This window comes from Letharia columbiana, assembly GCF_014066305.1.
Source record: "Letharia columbiana isolate WasteWater2 chromosome Unknown Sc0000000_s0, whole genome shotgun sequence".
Taxonomy (NCBI): Eukaryota; Fungi; Ascomycota; class Lecanoromycetes; order Lecanorales; family Parmeliaceae; genus Letharia; species Letharia columbiana.
The window spans coordinates 2098701-2116151 of NW_023501036.1; the positions used below are offsets into that span (position 1 = coordinate 2098701).

Here is a 17451-nt window from a genome sequence, read left to right on the forward strand (position 1 = left end):
CTCTAGCGAAATTATGAGAGGTTCTTAGGAAATTTTCAATGAAAATGTCACTCTTTTCTGGCAACTTTAGAACATTTAACAGACTCATCAGGGTATTTTACCCTCCGTGTATGACATTTACCCGGTCAATTTCCAGTCAATACACACAATAGATGCTGACAAAGAGTTCAAAGTCACGAAAAGTTTAGGGATTGGTCCCTCTTGCCGGGGGTTTTGCGGGGGTTAAAAAGCTTGATTGTGCGCTAAACATTGGCATGCGTAAGGCAAATTCTATCTGAAATTTGCCCAACTTTCCGGAATCCGTCCGGAGAACCACTCGCCCATCGCGGATTCTGCCCCAAATCGTCCTACCAGAGCTCGTCGTCGATGGAGGAATTGTCGATTTCTGGCGGTATTGAACCGTGCGACGTTGTCATTGGGAGGGCCGAGGGGTCGCCGAGGGACGGAGCGGCCGGGGGTTTATATAGATTAGTTTGGGTTATCCGAGTGGACTGCCCGAGGGGTATATATTTGTTGGGGCATATCTAAAGGGATAGCCCGGCGAATATATACCCTCTGCTGCGGCATTGTTTGCAGTGTGTGTGGGCATGTTTGCTTGTCGGAAGGGCGATGCGTTGTACTGATTGCTCCCTTCTGTTTGCTCCACATGCTCGGTGCTCAGCTGATGGTGGGGATAGGACCCTCCCGGTATGCCTGAGCTCCAGTTTGCTCCCGAGAAAGGGTCCGGTTCTGGGCATGACATCTGCTGATTGATGTCCATTGATTGCTCCAACCAGAATTGGTTTTCTGTCGACGAAGGATCAATTCCTGGTATGAGTGACGAGGAATGACTGGAATAGAACCCGGCATTCTCGTCCAAGTCCTGGTACGGCGTAGGTTCAGAGTCTGGGATCGAGTCTGATGTGTAGTCCTCCTCGTCTGATAGACCAGGTTGATCGGTGACCTCCGCCTCTTTCCCCTTGCGTTTGCCCCTCTCGTGCCAAATAACACACTCGGGGTGTTCCTTCCTCCATCTTGCTAGACGATTTGTGAAGCCCGACCCCCCCTGTAGCTTTCTCTCCCCGCTCGCTGTGGCTCTTCTAGGAGGCATTCGGCTCGTCTGGCTGGACAACTTGATCAGCATGTTGTTCGAAGTCATGCTGGAACGAACTCACTCCGAGACTGTCATCCCACAAACCCGTCGCAGACCTTCCACAACTATATCCCGCTCATGAGTACTCATTACCTGAGGTGCTCCAGGGTAGTCTTTGACTGGCCGGTTGTTTGTGTTCAACATGACAAGTCCCCTAAGCATAATGTAAGGGGCTTTTGGATTGTGCTCCAAGTCTACCGGACGTTCGGGCAACAGAAGTACCTGACGACCCATGTAGTCCCTTACTGACTTAAGATCTTCAGTCCAGCTTTGCGTCATTGGGCTGTAACTGGTGTAATCCGTTGACATCCCTGCTCGAAATACTATCCTCATTAGCTCACGTGTAAGACGCCTCGGCTTTAACAACCTACCTGGAGCTCCAGGCTGCTGGGCCGCCCTCATGATAAGCTCCTCTCTGTTGTCGCAATGATAGGCTGCGGGCTCTGCTCACGAATTAGTTTCGGTAGTTCGTGCAGACTCCAGTCGCACCAACATACTCCACTCCTTGTTCACCATGCCGTACATGATGCCATTCTCCCACCTGGTTTCTGCCCGCGCCCTGTTGTCAGTGCCTAGCGTGTCTCCAAGCCTTGCTTTCTTGAGTCCTAGTTTGGACACTCTACCGCCTTTTCCTGCGGCAGGGGTCTTTGCCTTGCTCGGTGACTTGCTTGGACCAGGTGGCTGAGCAGGGTCAGCGCACTGTAGCCGTTTCGGTGCGAGGGGCTTCTGCGTCTCCGTGCGTGCTTGGCTCTGAGGAGCGCCTCTGCTGATGCCTTCAGCATCGTTTCCGGTGTCGCGCATGTGACTGTTGGCTCCCTCGAGCAACGGTGTAGCCTGGTATTGGCTGTAATAATCCATGCTTGGAGTCGATCCTGATAAGTCACTATGCATGAAGTCTGGTAGGAGAAAATCTTCATCTTGCGCCTGAGGTCCGAAGATTCTGTTGTAATTGTGGGCGGAAGCCTCAAAACCGAGACTGGCTAGGTCTGGGTAGGTTGCCTGGGTCGTACTACTTTCTTCGTAACCTATCTCATGTCAATGGCTTTGGCATAGACTACCTTTTGACGAGACTTACCTCTCATATTGATGTGGGGGGATAGTTCACCTTCGGAGGAGAAGTCATTGACGACTGGCATCTTCATCCACACAATTAGGAGGTGGGCCCAGTTGGGATTGGAAAGGAGGAGGAGCTGGAGTGATAGAGATGGAAAAGTGCAGAAGGCTTGACCAGGAGAATGCTCTGGAGACCGGAGCTTGATGTTGAGGATAAAGGAGTACTGAAGATGGTCAAGCCAAAGCTGCTCTGATGGTGGTATTTATTGCAGGTATGAAGGGGGGGCAAGTTCTGGCTGGGCTCAGTATGATGATACAGATGAGTGAAGCCCCACTAATGGAGTCCTCATCGGGAGAAACTGATGCAGCGCTAGCAGGAATGCAACCTCGGTCTCCATCATCGATTCAGATAATACTCAGGGCCGTATGATCCGGGAGGGGGTTCCATCCCCAGGCAACCACCAACAGACATAGATGGTCTCATGACTGCATAGCGATTGGTCCTCTGATTAACGATGCTGGGAATGAAAGCCAATCAATATATGATGGAACAAGATGAACCAAGGCACTGGCAGATCAAATGGCTCATGTCAACTCCCCGTACCAATGAGGGGCTCTTCCTGTGTTCACGCGTCTTGAAAATGGAGCCTAAACCGCCAATGCAGCATGATACCGAGGCTCGCCATCCAGTCAGACAATACGATATTGCAGAGATAGATGCATAGATAGAATTCTGACCTAGTTTGGTCTCATCTGAGGCTAAAGACGTACGGCCGGCGGTAATTGGCTTTCGCTGCTCCAGAGCAATTGCGTGTACCAATGAGCGACCCTGTTGGCGGTTACGCATTTTAAAATCGGAGTCTTCCTCTCCCAACCAATGTGTGCAGCGCCTCTTGGGGCAAATCGAAGAGCAATATATCGCATATTTTTCGAAATACTCAAAACACAGAAGTATCAGGTCTACGGCCTGAGAGACCAATCGACATCCCCCGGAGCCTGGACCGTGCACGAGCAGGGGCAGTTTCACGCCAAAATTAGCCATGCCCCCCCAAAATTAACCAATTTTTTTACCTATTTCCTTAACGCTGTAAGAGATCATGGCTGCCAACCCAAGCGCAAACTGCAGTTTCATAGGACACCAGAGAAAGAGGAGCGCAAAACTCTCCGAAACGCGTTCGAAGGCGAGTGAAGACCCTTGGAGCCCTCTCCCTGCGCTAAGAAAATCTCCTGCCTAATCCGCGGCTGGCAAAAAAGCCAGAGAGCACGGGAAAGCGCCCAGCGACGCGCTGCATGGATCCACGGTGCCGTTAGGCAACCAGGTTACTTCGTCCTCGTGCAGATCCCTCGATGCAACTCGTGCATATCCTCAGATGCAGCAGTCTACTTTCATCGCTCGCTTCGACGTGCATTATCTAGTCAGATTCTCTCGATCCTCTGGAAGCCAGCCTCATTCTAGCTCGGTTCTTGCCGCCGGAAGAGACTTATTACCGTCGGAAGGATGAGCCGAAGGGCTGCTTACTATGGCGTATCAGATGATGAACATGATGACCAGGTGACTTGGTGGCTAGCTATCGGCGGCAACATTATTGGACTGTAGATCTGATTTCTCCGGCCGTTGTCAAGCTTAGGTTCGAAGGATCGACTCCGAATGCTTGGGTTCGCTAGCAGCCACTACGAATGCAGGAACGTGCAGATGGCGTGATTTCTGGCTAGAAGTGGCGACAATAACACTTTTAGAGCCTTCCAAATTGCGGGGAGTATGGGTATACCCCTGTCGGGCAAAGATCTACCCCTCGTTTCTGCTTTCCTTGGGCCGTCTGACAGCAGTATTAACATTTCCATAGCTCATCACCTTGCAGGAGTCGTTCGGATGAATGGTTCCTCGATCTGTAAGTGGGCGCTACTGGCGGGAACAATTCCCCGCTCTGTGGCGGCTGCATGGGGATCAACCTGGATATATCGACCGTTTATCGGAAGGAACTTGGGATTAAGGCTGCTGAAGTGGGGAAATTGGTTTCTCTTCGCCACAAAGGACGCTTTAGTTAGAGTTCGTTTGGTTACAATTGCCACCTTATCTGGGGAAGTGGCTATCAGACGGGTACGATAGACGGGGAAAATATCCAACAAGGACCCTTCATCCAGGGTTTGTTTGGTTACAATGGTTGCCTTTTCCTGGAGAGTGACTCTCAGACAGACATAATGAACGGGAAAGTACCAGCCTTTTAGACTGGAAGTTAGGGCTCGTTTGATAATGATTGCCACCTTATCTGAGGGTGGCGCCTACTAGACGACCATGATGGACGGGAGAAATACTCAACAGGGACATTTAAGTAGGGTTCGTTTGGTTTTATATGCCATCTTCTCTGGGGGTGGTGCCTACTAGACGACCATGATGGACGGGAAAAATACTCCATAAGTACGTTTATTTAGGGGCTCGTTTGATCATCATTGTCACCTTCTTCGGGGAGAGTGCCTATCAGACGGACATAATGTATAGGAAAAGTACCAGCTCTTTAGACCGAAAGTTAGGGCTCGTTTGATCACAACTATCACCTTTTCCGAGAGAATGCCTATCAGATGGGTATCCCATCGTCTGGAGGGGTAAAATTCAGGGTTCCGACCGAACATAAAGTCCGTCTTGCACTCCCTACTCAATACGAGGACCCCCATAGAGGTTTATAGTTTCGCATTTATTTTTTCTTAAGCAGGTCTTGACTCGACTGAAATTTTACTGTAAAGGTTGTCATTAGAAAGTTATTGGGCTCAAGTATGGTATTTTAATTTCTGCCAACTTTTCCTCCAAGGCGCCAGCGATGGGTATAACAAACGGGAAAAGTACCAGCTCTTTAGGCTAAAGATAGACTTCCTTCGCCAACAAAGAACGCTTGGTTGGGGCTCGGTTGATTACAACTGTTACCTTATCTGGGAGAGTTCCCATTAAATAGACATAGTGAACGGGAAAAATACCAGCTCTGTAAACTGGAAGTTGGGGCTCGTTTGGTCACAACTGTCATATATTCTGGGAGAGTTCTTATCAGATGGGTAAAATGAATGGGAAAAGTATCAGCCCTTTAGATTAAAAGATAGCTTTCCTTTGTAAATAAAGGATACTTGATTAGGGCTCGGTTAGTTATAACCGTTACTCTACTTGAAAGAGTATCTATGAGATAGACATAGAAGAACGGGCAAAATACCAGCTGTTTAGACTGAGATATAGTTTCCCTTTGCTAATAAAGAACGCTTAATTAGGGTTTGTGTGATTACAATTTATCACCTTTTCTGGGCGACTACCTATCAAACGGGTATGATGGCTGGGACAAATACATAACAAGGACATTGAGTTAGGGTTCTTTTGTTTATAATTGTTGTCTTGTCTGGGAAAGTGGCTATTCGACGGGTATAATGGACGGGAACAGTACCAGCTGTTTAGATCCGGTCGAAGGTCTTCGTCCACAGATGAAGTATATATGTACAAATAGTAACAGACAACATGCATCTTCGCACCCGTCACCATTGGTCGCTCGCACTCTACCTCCGCACCCATCCACCAAACCCACCAGCCACTAGGTACTAGTTAGTACACGCCTGACCTGAAGAAACTTTCCCCTGCAGAACATCCAAATAGCAGTTCCCACTTGACGTCAACTTCCCAGTGGTGCTGTTGATCAACGGCCACACGCTCCCCAAGCCAGCTCCATTACTATACCCATAGGCAATCACACTGGCATTCTTTTCGAAGAAGTCGACCACCTCGGGAATAAAAGTGTTGACGGTATCTTGATCGCACATTGTCCAACTCTTATCATTCACACACGCGAACTCGGACACCCAGACCGGCTTCCCATACTTGGTCCAGTAGTACCCCACATCTGCCTTCACCCCGTCGGAAGTATTCTTGTTCGTGTGGATGCAGGTGTAGTCCCACGGCGGCTCCGTTACCCCGAGCGCCTCCATGAAGGGCGTGAGCCACGTTTCGTCCATCTGGGTGGCCATGGACGGCGACCCAACGAGAGTATTGCCAAGCTTGCCGAGGGTGGCCTTCCAGGCGGTGGCGGCGGTGGGCGCGTTCATGTTGCTAGAGTAAGGAGCTGGCCAGTCAGGCTCGTAGAAACCCATCATGTAGTCCGGGGCGGGGGAAGCGGGTAGGTCTGTATAGGCAGCGTAGCGGTTTTTGTCATCTGCTGCGGCGGTACCGATGGGGGCAGTAGGGTCGGTTTCGTTGAGGTCACCGTTGCCCCATAACTGGGGATTGGTTAGTGCTTCGTGCTTGAACAAAAGGGGCCATCAAGAAATGGGTAGGTGGAGGAGCAGGAACAAGTAGGATTTGGAGAACTTACCATGCCGATGCCCTTTACAGTCTTCGTACCGCTGGTAAAATCGGTGGTGTTGGGCCAGTAGTCCGAGTACCACGAAATATAGGGAGCATATTGATCAAGTGCCGCCTTGTTGGTGTTCACGATATCCGGGAATCCTGCAACGCCGGCTTTTATTCCGTTTGGCGTGATACTAGAGCTAGCAGTTGCACCGCTACTGCCATCGGTACCGGTACCGCTCCCGGTACTGGCTACAGCGGTACTGGAGGTGCTGCTGGACGCACTGCTCGCGGCGACGGGGGAGGCGTTAGGGGAGCTATCGAGCTCTGCTACTGCGATGGACGGGGTTGAGGTGGGAGCTGTTAAGGTAGTGGAGCTGGACGACATGGCTCCTGGGGGACCATAATGGTTCCATTGGTGGAAATGTGGGTGCTGGGCATTTGATGATACAGCAATTGTACATAAGATAGAAACGTAAGCTAAAAGGCCAGGCATTGTTGATAGGTTTAATATTGGTGAAAAATAAAAATGAAGGTCCTTTCAATCGATGAAAGTAGGAGGTATCCTGTCCGAAAAAGCTGCTCTAAAAGAGTGTGGTGAATGGAAAGCTGTTCAAAGAATGACTGAGCGACGAGCGACCAAGAGAAGTGAAAGCTTTGGGCAGTGGAAGACTCTTTGTAGAGTCTTGCAGATTAAAATTTGAGAAGAGACTGAACTGGATTTTGTGAGACCCAGCGTTGTGGTCTGCGGAGAGAAAGGACATTGCATGGAGCGGTCCAACGTTTCATGTGGGTCGAGGTTTCAAGTTCCAAAGATAAATTTAATCACTCTCCTCCATTGGTCAATTCCAACTCGCAGTTATTTGCTGCCGACGGTGAATTTTGAGCCTTATGGACAACCCCCAAGTATAATTGATTGGATACTGCCTGAGCCTGCTTGGGGGCCCTGTTTGAGGTCTTGGTATTTCGCCAGGCTGCTCAACCAGAGCCAAGCCACTAGTCCATTTGAGTAATGGTCCCGGCAACGGTTGAGCTATTTTAAAGTACGCTAGGGGCGTTTAGCAAAGAGTGGTAGGGCTGAAGGTGTGACAGCAAGTAAGGCAAGGTATGGTTGCCTCTGGAAGCATCATTTTGCACTGCATCACCGCTTGGTCTGATTATCACACTGACTCTCGTAGCTTCAGACGTACTCTGCGCCAGCTTCAGCCGATATTTTCGCCTCGTAGGAGTGTAGGATTCCATTTGCACCCGTTTTCATTCGCTGATCCGATACACAGCCCCATGAAGCTCAGCGGCTAAGCTGACGAAGTGTCCAGGAAATCCATTCCATCTTTTAAGCTGCTCCTTTCTTTTATCACACTGAGGGTCACTGTCTCTTCTGGCTTCATGTCTCAGCATGTCTGACCTTCTCCAAATCCACGTGCCCAAGACCTCCTACAAGGCCGGAGATGACGTTTCGGGCTCTGTCTATCTTACCAACAAGAACGGCCAGAGAAGAGACGTTGATATCGAGTCGATATCAATAACCTTCACAGGCCGTCTATCACCTACAAAGTACTGGCCTCGTGTTCCCAAATCCATCCAAGTGTTCGCTTACAAGAAGATACTCTTGGCTGGACCTACAACTCTGCGCATTCCTCCAATTGGCTGTGAAGATCAATATAGCTGGCCTTTTACCTTCAGCGTCCCCGTCGACTGTAATGCAGTCCAAAATGATGGCCCTCCGGCACCTCCTCTCTCCGTCTTCAACACTGATCATAACCAGCCTCTTCCTCCCTCACTTTCAATATTCTCAGATGAGAACACTCCACGCGACGCTGTTTCAATTGTCTACGAGCTTCAGGCAATGATTGATTCGCCGTCCACGACAGGGTCTTATCCTGCTAGTTGTATCAAGAGGCTGGGACTTAGCCTTTACGCCCCCAGGAACAAGGAACAAGCTGGTCTTGAATGCACTTACAAAATTCAGCGTATTACTTGCCAGACTTTGGATCTCTTTCCTGAGGAAAACCGGGAACTAGCAAAGCGTCCGCTCAGGCTGCGGGAGAAGCTAGGTTTTCGATCAGTACCCACCGACCATCTTCCCAAAGCCGTATTCGATGCAAAGCTTCAGACTCTATCCTCTGCAATCATTGGCGCACCTCTGCCGATATTCCTCCACCTTGACTATGACGTCGGAAGCTCGACACTCAGAGTCCCGCCAGCAATTTACCTCAAAAAGGTGGCTGTGTGGTTGCGAGAGGACACTTCCATGCTTGTACCGAAGCCAGGCCCAGTTTCCGGAGAGCAGGAGCAGGCCGGCTGGATGAAAGCGCCTCAACTTGCTGCGCAGGACTTGGACAAAGGGGTTCCGTTGGTGAATGGCTTCTTGGACATGCGAAAGATCATAGACTTGACGTTAAAGGATGATCTGATTCCGACATTCAGAACTTTCAACATAGCACGCTCCTACGAAACCAAGGTCAATGTGACCCTCGAATGTGCTGGGAAGACTTTCTTTATCTACGGCAACTACAACCCTTGCACGCTACTAGCTAAGCAATTCGATCCTGACGTCCGGCAATACGCGCAGCCAGCTGCGCCTGCAGTCATAATAAATGAAATGGATGATCCTCCACCCCCGTATGAACCCATTGAACAACCAGCTGCTCAACTTCAATCTAGTCGCGGCAATCAAAGCAGAAGAAGGAGGAAAAGAAGACATCACGGTGCCTTCCAGAACATGTCATCTGCTGGTGGTGGTGGAGGGAGTTGAGCAGCCACCCACAGACAAGCCATCAGTGCCAGCAACAACTACTGGAATGGCTCACAACTCAGTCTACGTTGGCCATTGCGTTGCCCGTCTTTTCTTGGGTACGAGTGCGCTACGTTTGATCTAGGTAGTATTGAGCTCCACAGTGACAACAGACGCAGAGGCCAAGCTCAGGAAATCGGGCTTCAGATCAGTCCGAATACTTATCGAGTCGTCATGGAAGACTTCAACTGTGAATGTTTGACGACAAAATTTGCCGTGCTTCTATACGCATCTACTGCGCAAAGAAAAGACTCCGTGCTTGACCGATACGCAAAGTCAGCAAAGCGACGTTCTGCACCGCATGTCTTCTGCTACGGTCAGAGCGCGACCTCTTGCCCCTCAGAATGGCGACGGTCCATCGACAACAGAAGGTACCAAGCCCTGGCATCACTCAAAATTTGTTGACTCGGAACCGAGAACCAAAAAAGACGGCCTGTAAAAAGGTTCTCTTGAACATCACAAACAGGGCCACATACATGGCCCTTCTTCTCAACCTCCGCTACTTCTTCGGAAATAGGCGAGAGTGATGTCCAACCAAGTTTGTATCAAGATCCTTCTACACGCTCTATCCACAAATTAGAGACAGGAATCAATCTTCAGAACCCGCTGCTGCAACTCCACAGCGGTAGCTCACCCTCCATCGATCTCATACTTAAGAGGTCGCCGTCCCTCCATCCTGTGTGCTGCCACCCAAGGCCATACCCCTACCGTGGAGGTGGCATTTACAATCCCCAGCCCCAGTACTGAAGAGGCGTTTTTGCCCAGCAACATTTGCATACTAGCGGGATTCAAGCCTCTCGGGAAACTATAGCTCATATAGTTGTTCATGACGTTCTCGAAAGGTGCTCCATCAGCCCATAGATATAATGTCAATGCTGGGCTTCCATCTTCTACGATCATGGAAGTCAATTTTTTTAACGGCCTGAGGGACTTTCTTCTGCGACATACTTCAACGCCACTCCTCCCTGGTTTTCATTCTTCTGAACTGTCGAATAATGTGCCGTCCGACCTGTCATGAAGCTATGCCGCTATACTGCTCTTGGTCTACTTCAGGCGCATTACATACCTTGCATCACAATTAACTCGCACTCGTTCGCCGCTTCGTCTACTTTAAAAGAACATTAGAAGCAAGTACTGACTCCACCACCATTTTGCTTTACAACTCCTTGCTCCCGGGCGAGTCGGCAACGCCATCTGCCCGTGTGTCTTCAGCTGCTGCTGACAAGATGTCAACCTTATGATCACGAATCTCCGAGGAACGCCAGGTCATTGTGTCCTGAATAAGAAGTCCCTCTCCGGCCTCTTTTGCAAGCATCACTCAAAGCCATCATCGCCATGGTAGGCAGCAACCTTTTCGACTGGCCCACAATATGTCTATGCCTCCTCTACAGCGCACTTGTCAGCTCAGCCATCTGCAACAGCGACGCGTACGGTAGCCCCGAGTAACGATGATTGCAGCCGGGCCATCTCCAAGATCCCATTCGCTCAGGCAGCACCCCCGGAACATCAAAGGCCAGCGGCCGAGGATTTTTGCAGAGCCGCAGTTCATGCAGCCTATGTTTGGTGGTATCAGTAATAACCATCGACCCGACGCGATTGTGCAGTTGCCAAAAATCTGGAAGCATAGTATGTATACTCCTCGCTGACCCTATTTCGACTTATCATGTTTTCGTGGCATGGTTGCGGAGATTCAGAAAGGCTTTGAGATTTCTACCCGTTGGTAGATTGAATTTAGCTCGATAAAGCTGATGCCAAGTTTCTGATAGACTCCTGTCGCATTGCTCTTATGAGCGAAGCTCGCCCCATGTCAATCAAAGTGCTAGATCCGCAATTTGTCGCAAGCTGGCACATCGTCAAAGAACAGTTCAGCCATTTTAGGAACTGCTTTGCCGGTGGAATCGCCAAAGGGGGGTATGCACCGCTAACACGTACACGTTGAGGAGGAATCTCGTTGCTCCTCACCCTCAATCCGATAACCCGGAAACGAACGCACTGACATTCATTGTGTTCGAGCGGTTGAAGCCTGCTGACCTGTTGCAACATTTTCAGTACGTGGCCGATCCCACGTTGCAGCGCTATACATGTACACGAGCGATTCGCCATTCAATCTCGCACAGATGAGTAGCTACATGTCGATTGGATTCCCCGTGGAGCCTGTCAAGCAGCCGAGCGGGATCGGGTCGTTGAGCAATGGCTCCCAGATAAGCCAGCTTGGCACGCTTGGCAACAGGTCCGAGCTTGAGACCGAATTCAAACGGCAGGTTCTTTCTAGCAAGCCCTTGGGGACTGGGAGGGTGACACTTGAGGATATAAGTTAGGTTATGGGGCATGGTAACGAGTTTTTTGAAGCTTCAGAGTGCGCCTGTTGCCCAGATTGTTGTACATGATTACCTAGGGCAGGCAAGGGGTGAGAATACATGCTTACGGGTGAAAAATGTTGTTTTTTCGGCCCCAGTGAGCGGTAGAATCAACCCCCGGAGTAGCGACCTCGAAGCTATCATGAGCGCCATGAGGAAAATCTGGCGAAGTGTAGTGAAACGTCTCTATCTGTCTGGGATCTTCTATTGTGTGTTTAAGGAAGTTCGCGACGTTGCCAGGCGACGCCAGAGTGTGTTTAAGGACTAAATTTTCGTGTTGTGTTAAAAGGTAAGATGTACCGCTAGAAATGGGTGAACATCACCACAACAACTCAACATTGGTCTAAACGCATTTCGTTCGCCAGCCTTTAAAGCCGCATTTTGCCATCGTTATCCTTCAACACTCCCCAATCGAATACTCTCCCAACTTCCTTAACTTTCTCACCATTCTTCCTTCTTCAGGCTCAGGGATCAAAAGAATACGACCCTACGGACCTCTCTCCAACCAAAATTATAACAACACCCTCCATCTCAAAGCCATGCCTCGCCCTCGCCGAAGCCGTACAAATGGCCATGCGCGTCCCAACGGGCTTTGCATCCACATCATCACCTACGGCAACTCACGCGGTCGCCCCCCAATCCCCATGCCCAAGCTCATGCATCTCGACTGTTCCGGTGCCCAAGCGCCACCAGACCATCTCCAGCTCAATCATACAGGAGCCGACCGAGAAGTTTTCGACTACTTCTTTTCGAATCCAGTACACGAAAGGATTTTCCAGAAGGCCTTGGATCACCTCGAGGTAAGGATCCTAAACGGACCATATCAGCGAGGGGGTGTGCAGCAGTTGTGTTGAACTGCGTGGCGGGTATGTACAAGGTCTTTTTGAAATACCCCAGCCTTTCCCAAAACTTGTCCTATGAGCTAGATTGTATCCTGGTCAGGAAAAAGCGCGCTGATTCGGAAATCTGCGTAGGCAAGCATCGGAGCGTAGCGATGGCAGAGCGGCTGGCGGACGAGATAGAACAGTGGGATCGCGTCGTTGTGCAGCGGGAACATTTGGATACGGATGTGGAGAGCGGTCTTAGACGGCGGCCAAGGATCGAGGCAGGAACACACAAATAGTAGTGGCGATATCGAAGTGTGTGGGAAGTAGCAGTAACTGGAATTCTCGTTCTCAAGTCTCAATGTGTTCGTCATCTGCTTCTTCGTCCACCTCCTTACTCTTTGCAACACTATCGTGACGAAACCAGCAGGGTTCTCGAAAGCGTAGATGAAGCATCCGCAATGCGCTGGAGCCTATTGCAGGTTGCGCGTCGTCAAACTTCCATGCCGTCCGATGATCGCTCAGCAGATCCAGCTCCAGTACCATCAAGGACTCTCTCCGATGAAGCCATTGTTCAACAGATTGAGAAACTTCGCCAAATGGAAATGGACCAACCTCCTCGTGGCGTTGACACGCAGCCCAACAACAATACCTACTCAACGAGACCGTTTCTCAATGGCAATCTGTCATCAATCCTAGTAAACTCGATAACACGCGGTCTTTATCGAGCCCAACGGACTTTGCATTTGACACGGCTCCGACTGTCTTTGATGAGTCTGTCGCTTCCAGCAAAAACACAAAACCGACGACATCGCTCGGTGTACAAGCCATTGCTTCCGAAAGACCCTAAACGAGAAGTGGACCCGGACCCGCCGAAGGTAGGATCTGAAGTTGTCGGACTGACATCGTTTCAAACAGAAGACCTGAACCTTGCTACAGATGGCGCCAAAAGCATGATCATGGATGAAGTAATGGTATCTGCGGTTAAGGGGAGGCCATGAGGCAAAGACAGAAGAACTATTAGCACACACCTATGATTTAGAGTGCAAAAACGGCAATGGAGCCACTCCTCTTCTTACAGCGGCACACTATAAGCACGAGAATATAGTGAAACTATTGTTAAAACAAGGAGCAAACCCAGGTGCAAGAGACGACGAAGGCCAAACAACACTACATCCACTGGCTATTATCCCCATACAACCCATCTCTGGAACTTTAGTCGATCTTTAACTAAAACATCGCCCACCTTTGGACGTTCCGACCAATGAGGGGCGGACTCCACTGATATACGCTTGCCAAAATGGTGAACAACTACTGGCGAAGAAACTCATAAATCACGGTGCAAACATTCAGGCAGTCGACAAACTTGGGTTAACGCCTTTGCACTGGGCAGCGTATTGTGGAAAGGCCGAGATGATTCCTCTGTTACTTGCTAACGGCGCTGCGCTTGAAGCGCAAACCCCAGAATCACTGAGTCGTACACCACTCCACCAAGCTGTTTGTAGTCTATCTGACTCCTCTGATACCGTTGAACAATTGTTACTGGCCGGTGCAGACAAAGAAGCTAGAAGTCAATATTCCTGGCAAACGCCTTTACAATTGGCTGTCAAGAGCAATAACAAGGCTTGCGTCACTCATCTTCTGAAATCTGGTGTTAACATCGATGCTTCGGATACAGATGGGTATACATCTCTTCACGATGCCGCGCGGCGAGGCCAGCTTGAGATTGTAGAGGCGCTTCTTGATCACGGCGCCAATCCTACAATTAAGACAAGCAGGTTACTGGGTCCAAAACCTTCGGGTGTCGCTACGGATAGTGACGTACCGACAGCTCGAAAGGAAAAGATCAGGACGCTGCTCAAGGAAGCTGAGAAGGCCTGGAAACGGTCTGGTGGAAAATAGGAGCACCACCTATGGATACGTTGACGTGGGATATGTTCATCAATCTCGCTGCGCTTGGATGGTACATGCTATTGTCCCAAGTCCTTGTTGAATTGCTCACGGGGAATTTCATATATTACAACGTACCTGTATCGATAGCAATCCCATACGAGTGCGTCAATGATACTGTACCTCAATTCTTATAGCTCTTTTCTGTCTTTTATATGGATCTTATGATGTATCCTATCGTTAGTTCTCAGATTCGCTTCTGGTGGGCTTACCTCGTTACGCAACTGTGCCAACTCGATTCCACTCTCCGCCATTCACTTCCTTTCAGTCTTCTACCTCGCCCAGTTCTCCTTAAAAATGTCACAGCACATGACTTCAACCTTCCATTCGATGATGAGACCGATCTGTGCTGCGGATCTAGGAGCGTTGGTAGCAAAAGTAATCGAACGAGCCACGGCGTCAAGGATCACACCATCTTCCCTGTTCCTCAACAACCTCTCCATGTTTCGGAAAACCCGGCTCTCGAAAATCAGCACCTAGGCCATCCATCTTCACACCTTATACATGGTGTTCTGCGACCAGAAAGGATGGTCTCTCCCTTGGATAGAATTCAGCCCTATCGTCGATGTGGTCTAACCAAAAAGACCATTAGCTCCTTGGCATCTCGCTCGGCGTTCGGACTTCTGCAGTCTGCTTTACTCGGCATTCGCTCAGTATTTGGCTCAGCCTGGCAGTCGTGCCATTCTCCGCAATACAATGATGACAGACCCTCAGGATGGAGGCAAAGAGGCAATTGGTGATAGATTTATCAGTTGATGCGCAAAGCTCGCTCGATCGCTTCTTTGCGCTTTCGTGACAAGAGTGCGAGGGTCCGAGGTACTCGTATTCTAGGATTTGCAATCTCCAAAACCTAATTCTTATAAATTGTTTATTCACGATAATAGAATTCAAAAACTAGAAAAAAAAGTTAAAAGAGCGTAAAATACAGTTATTAGAATTTTTTGAATTTTTTATAATCAGGTTTAAATTGATAAAGTTATGTAATAGTGTGTATAATGAGTTTTAGAGATTGCTCTTAATACGAGAGTATGCGTGAGTACTAAAAAAGCCAGCCACGAAACCCTTTCCCCGCAGCTCTGATATATATAGGTGGATCAACAATCCCTTCTGTCGCAGGCTCAGCAAGAGAATCTCAATCATGGCTGCAAAGAAAATTCTTGTCGTCTTTGGTGCCACCGGCAACCAAGGCGGTTCTGTTATCAAATCCATCCTGAGCGACCCCAAGACCGCCGGCGAGTTCAAGATTCGCGCCATCACTCGCGACCCATCAAAGCCCAATGCGCAAGCTTTGACAGCCAAGGGTGTCGAGTGTGTCGCTGCCGACATGAATTCCGAGCATCAGATCAAATCCGCCGCTACAAGGCGCTCATGCCGTCTTCGCCGTGACCAATTATTGGGAGAAGATGGATGCCGAGCTGGAGATGAAACAGGGTCGGAACATCGGGAACCTCGCAAAGGTCAGCCCACCCGCGTTATCCTCGTCAACGTTTGCTACTGACAAAATGCGGAAAAGGAGTGCGGCGTGCAACATCTGATCTGGTCGTCGCTCTACGACGTCGCCAAGCTGACAGGCGGCAAGTTCCCCAACGTGGAGCACTTCGATTCCAAGGCCGCTGTAGAGCAACACATCCGCGACATTGGCGTTCCGGCCACTTTCCTCATGCCAGGCTTCTTTATGTCGAACATCCCTGGTGGTGCTTTCCGTCAACTCCCGCCATCAAACCACTGGACCTTAGCACTACCTATGCCTGCCGATACACCAATCCCATGCTTCGATGCTGGTAGTGACACGGGCAAATTCGTCAAAGGGATACTCACACATCGCGAGAAGGTACTCGGAAAGAGAGTCCTCGCTGCGACGGATTATAGCACTCCCTCGGATGCCATAAATATCTTCAAGGAGTTGTTCCCCAAGGCTGGCGAAAGCGCGAAATTCGTGCAGATGTCCAAGGACGACTATAAGGGCGCCCTCGCTCATGCTGGTATGCCGGAGAAGGTTCAGCAAGAGCTTTATGAGAATATGGCTTTCATGAACGAATACGGATACTATGGGAAATCCAGTCTGGCTGAAAGCCATGAGGTAAGTCTGTCATTTATTTTCCGTCGAGGCGTGAAATCTCCGTGCTCCATGTTTCTGCGTTAGCTAATACCTCCGTTCTAGATCTTGGATGAGAAACTTACAACGCTGAAGGAATTCTTTGCTGGAGCCAAGGCCTTTGAGGGTCTCGAGTAGCTGCGGTGAGAAACAAGCAGTCCAAGCAAGCATTTCTGCGACATTTAGCAAGTATTGCTATCCAAAGCAACAAGAACGGTCATTTCTATCAACCATCCAGAAACTGTTCAAGACATTCACTAAAGTGTTCTGACTACTTTTGATGTGACTTGTATTTCTCCCAAGTCATTATCGAGGCGTGTTATAAGATTCTTGTCACAGGCTTCCTTTCCGTGGCCAAGATCAGCTAAACTCAGACCCTTTTTCTCATCCTAACGACCTGTCTTATCCAAACGGCTCACTACCATGTGCCGAGCGCGCTCAACCTCCGTGATTTATCCTCTCCTGTCAAGCTGAAAAGCCGGGGGCGTCTCTTGCACCGGTGATCACATCGAGTCCCATCTGACGGTAAACCCTGAAGTCTAACCCCGAACCAGTCCAGCCCGATCCAACCCCCTAGGGAACCACGCACACGTACAGACTCGCCCCGCGAGCTTCCGGGCAAGGAGCCAAAACCAAGGAATCTCTTCCCTCCGGCCGCATCCACATGACCCAGGTAACAGAGGAGATCCTCCAGGCGCCCGGAGAAACACTTTCGTACCCTCAACGACGCGTCTGCAAAGAGAAGCGTCCACCAATCAGCCCCTCCAGCTCGGAAGCCTTGGGAAGAGACCCACCACAAGCCACTCGCGCTCATCGTGCTTATCAACGAAGAAGAATTCAACCTCCCCACTCGCGTCGTACATCTCGTCGTACCCCCTGCCATCGACGACACTGACGCCGCGGACTCTCACCACCGTTTCTTCCAGTTCGCCCG

General features: G+C 49.8%; 7 protein-coding genes across 7 annotated transcripts; 5 read left to right on the top strand and 2 right to left on the bottom strand.

Moving 5' to 3' along the window:
• Positions 1–478: 478 nt before the first annotated feature.
• On the bottom strand, positions 479–2214 carry HO173_000595 (uncharacterized protein; the record flags this gene model as incomplete). Its single annotated transcript, XM_037302544.1, has 5 exons — positions 479–1103; positions 1155–1455; positions 1504–1575; positions 1630–2157; positions 2208–2214. 5 exons carry the CDS (start codon positions 2212–2214, stop codon positions 479–481), a joined length of 1533 nt encoding a protein of 510 aa, XP_037171123.1.
• A 3541-nt stretch (positions 2215–5755) lies between these two features.
• On the bottom strand, positions 5756–6885 carry HO173_000596 (uncharacterized protein; the record flags this gene model as incomplete). The annotated part of the gene is made up of 2 exons (XM_037302545.1): positions 5756–6427; positions 6523–6885. 2 exons carry the CDS (start codon positions 6883–6885, stop codon positions 5756–5758), a joined length of 1035 nt encoding a protein of 344 aa, XP_037171124.1.
• Positions 6886–7893: 1008 nt separating this feature from the next.
• Positions 7894–11609, top strand: HO173_000597 (uncharacterized protein; the record flags this gene model as incomplete). The annotated part of the gene is made up of 3 exons (XM_037302546.1): positions 7894–9119; positions 9267–9607; positions 11341–11609. The coding sequence occupies 3 exons, from the start codon at positions 7894–7896 to the stop codon at positions 11607–11609; spliced, it is 1836 nt and encodes a 611-aa protein (XP_037171125.1).
• Positions 11610–12187: 578 nt separating this feature from the next.
• Positions 12188–12502, top strand: HO173_000598 (uncharacterized protein; the record flags this gene model as incomplete). The annotated part of the gene is made up of 1 exon (XM_037302547.1): positions 12188–12502. The coding sequence occupies one exon, from the start codon at positions 12188–12190 to the stop codon at positions 12500–12502; it is 315 nt and encodes a 104-aa protein (XP_037171126.1).
• A 431-nt stretch (positions 12503–12933) lies between these two features.
• HO173_000599 (uncharacterized protein) lies at positions 12934–13473 on the top strand (the record flags this gene model as incomplete). Its single annotated transcript, XM_037302548.1, has 1 exon — positions 12934–13473. The coding sequence occupies one exon, from the start codon at positions 12934–12936 to the stop codon at positions 13471–13473; it is 540 nt and encodes a 179-aa protein (XP_037171127.1).
• A 412-nt stretch (positions 13474–13885) lies between these two features.
• Positions 13886–14374, top strand: HO173_000600 (uncharacterized protein; the record flags this gene model as incomplete). Its single annotated transcript, XM_037302549.1, has 1 exon — positions 13886–14374. One exon carries the CDS (start codon positions 13886–13888, stop codon positions 14372–14374), a length of 489 nt encoding a protein of 162 aa, XP_037171128.1.
• A 1186-nt stretch (positions 14375–15560) lies between these two features.
• HO173_000601 (uncharacterized protein) lies at positions 15561–16655 on the top strand (the record flags this gene model as incomplete). Its single annotated transcript, XM_037302550.1, has 4 exons — positions 15561–15723; positions 15785–15879; positions 15936–16502; positions 16584–16655. The coding sequence occupies 4 exons, from the start codon at positions 15561–15563 to the stop codon at positions 16653–16655; spliced, it is 897 nt and encodes a 298-aa protein (XP_037171129.1).
• Positions 16656–17451: the final 796 nt, after the last annotated feature.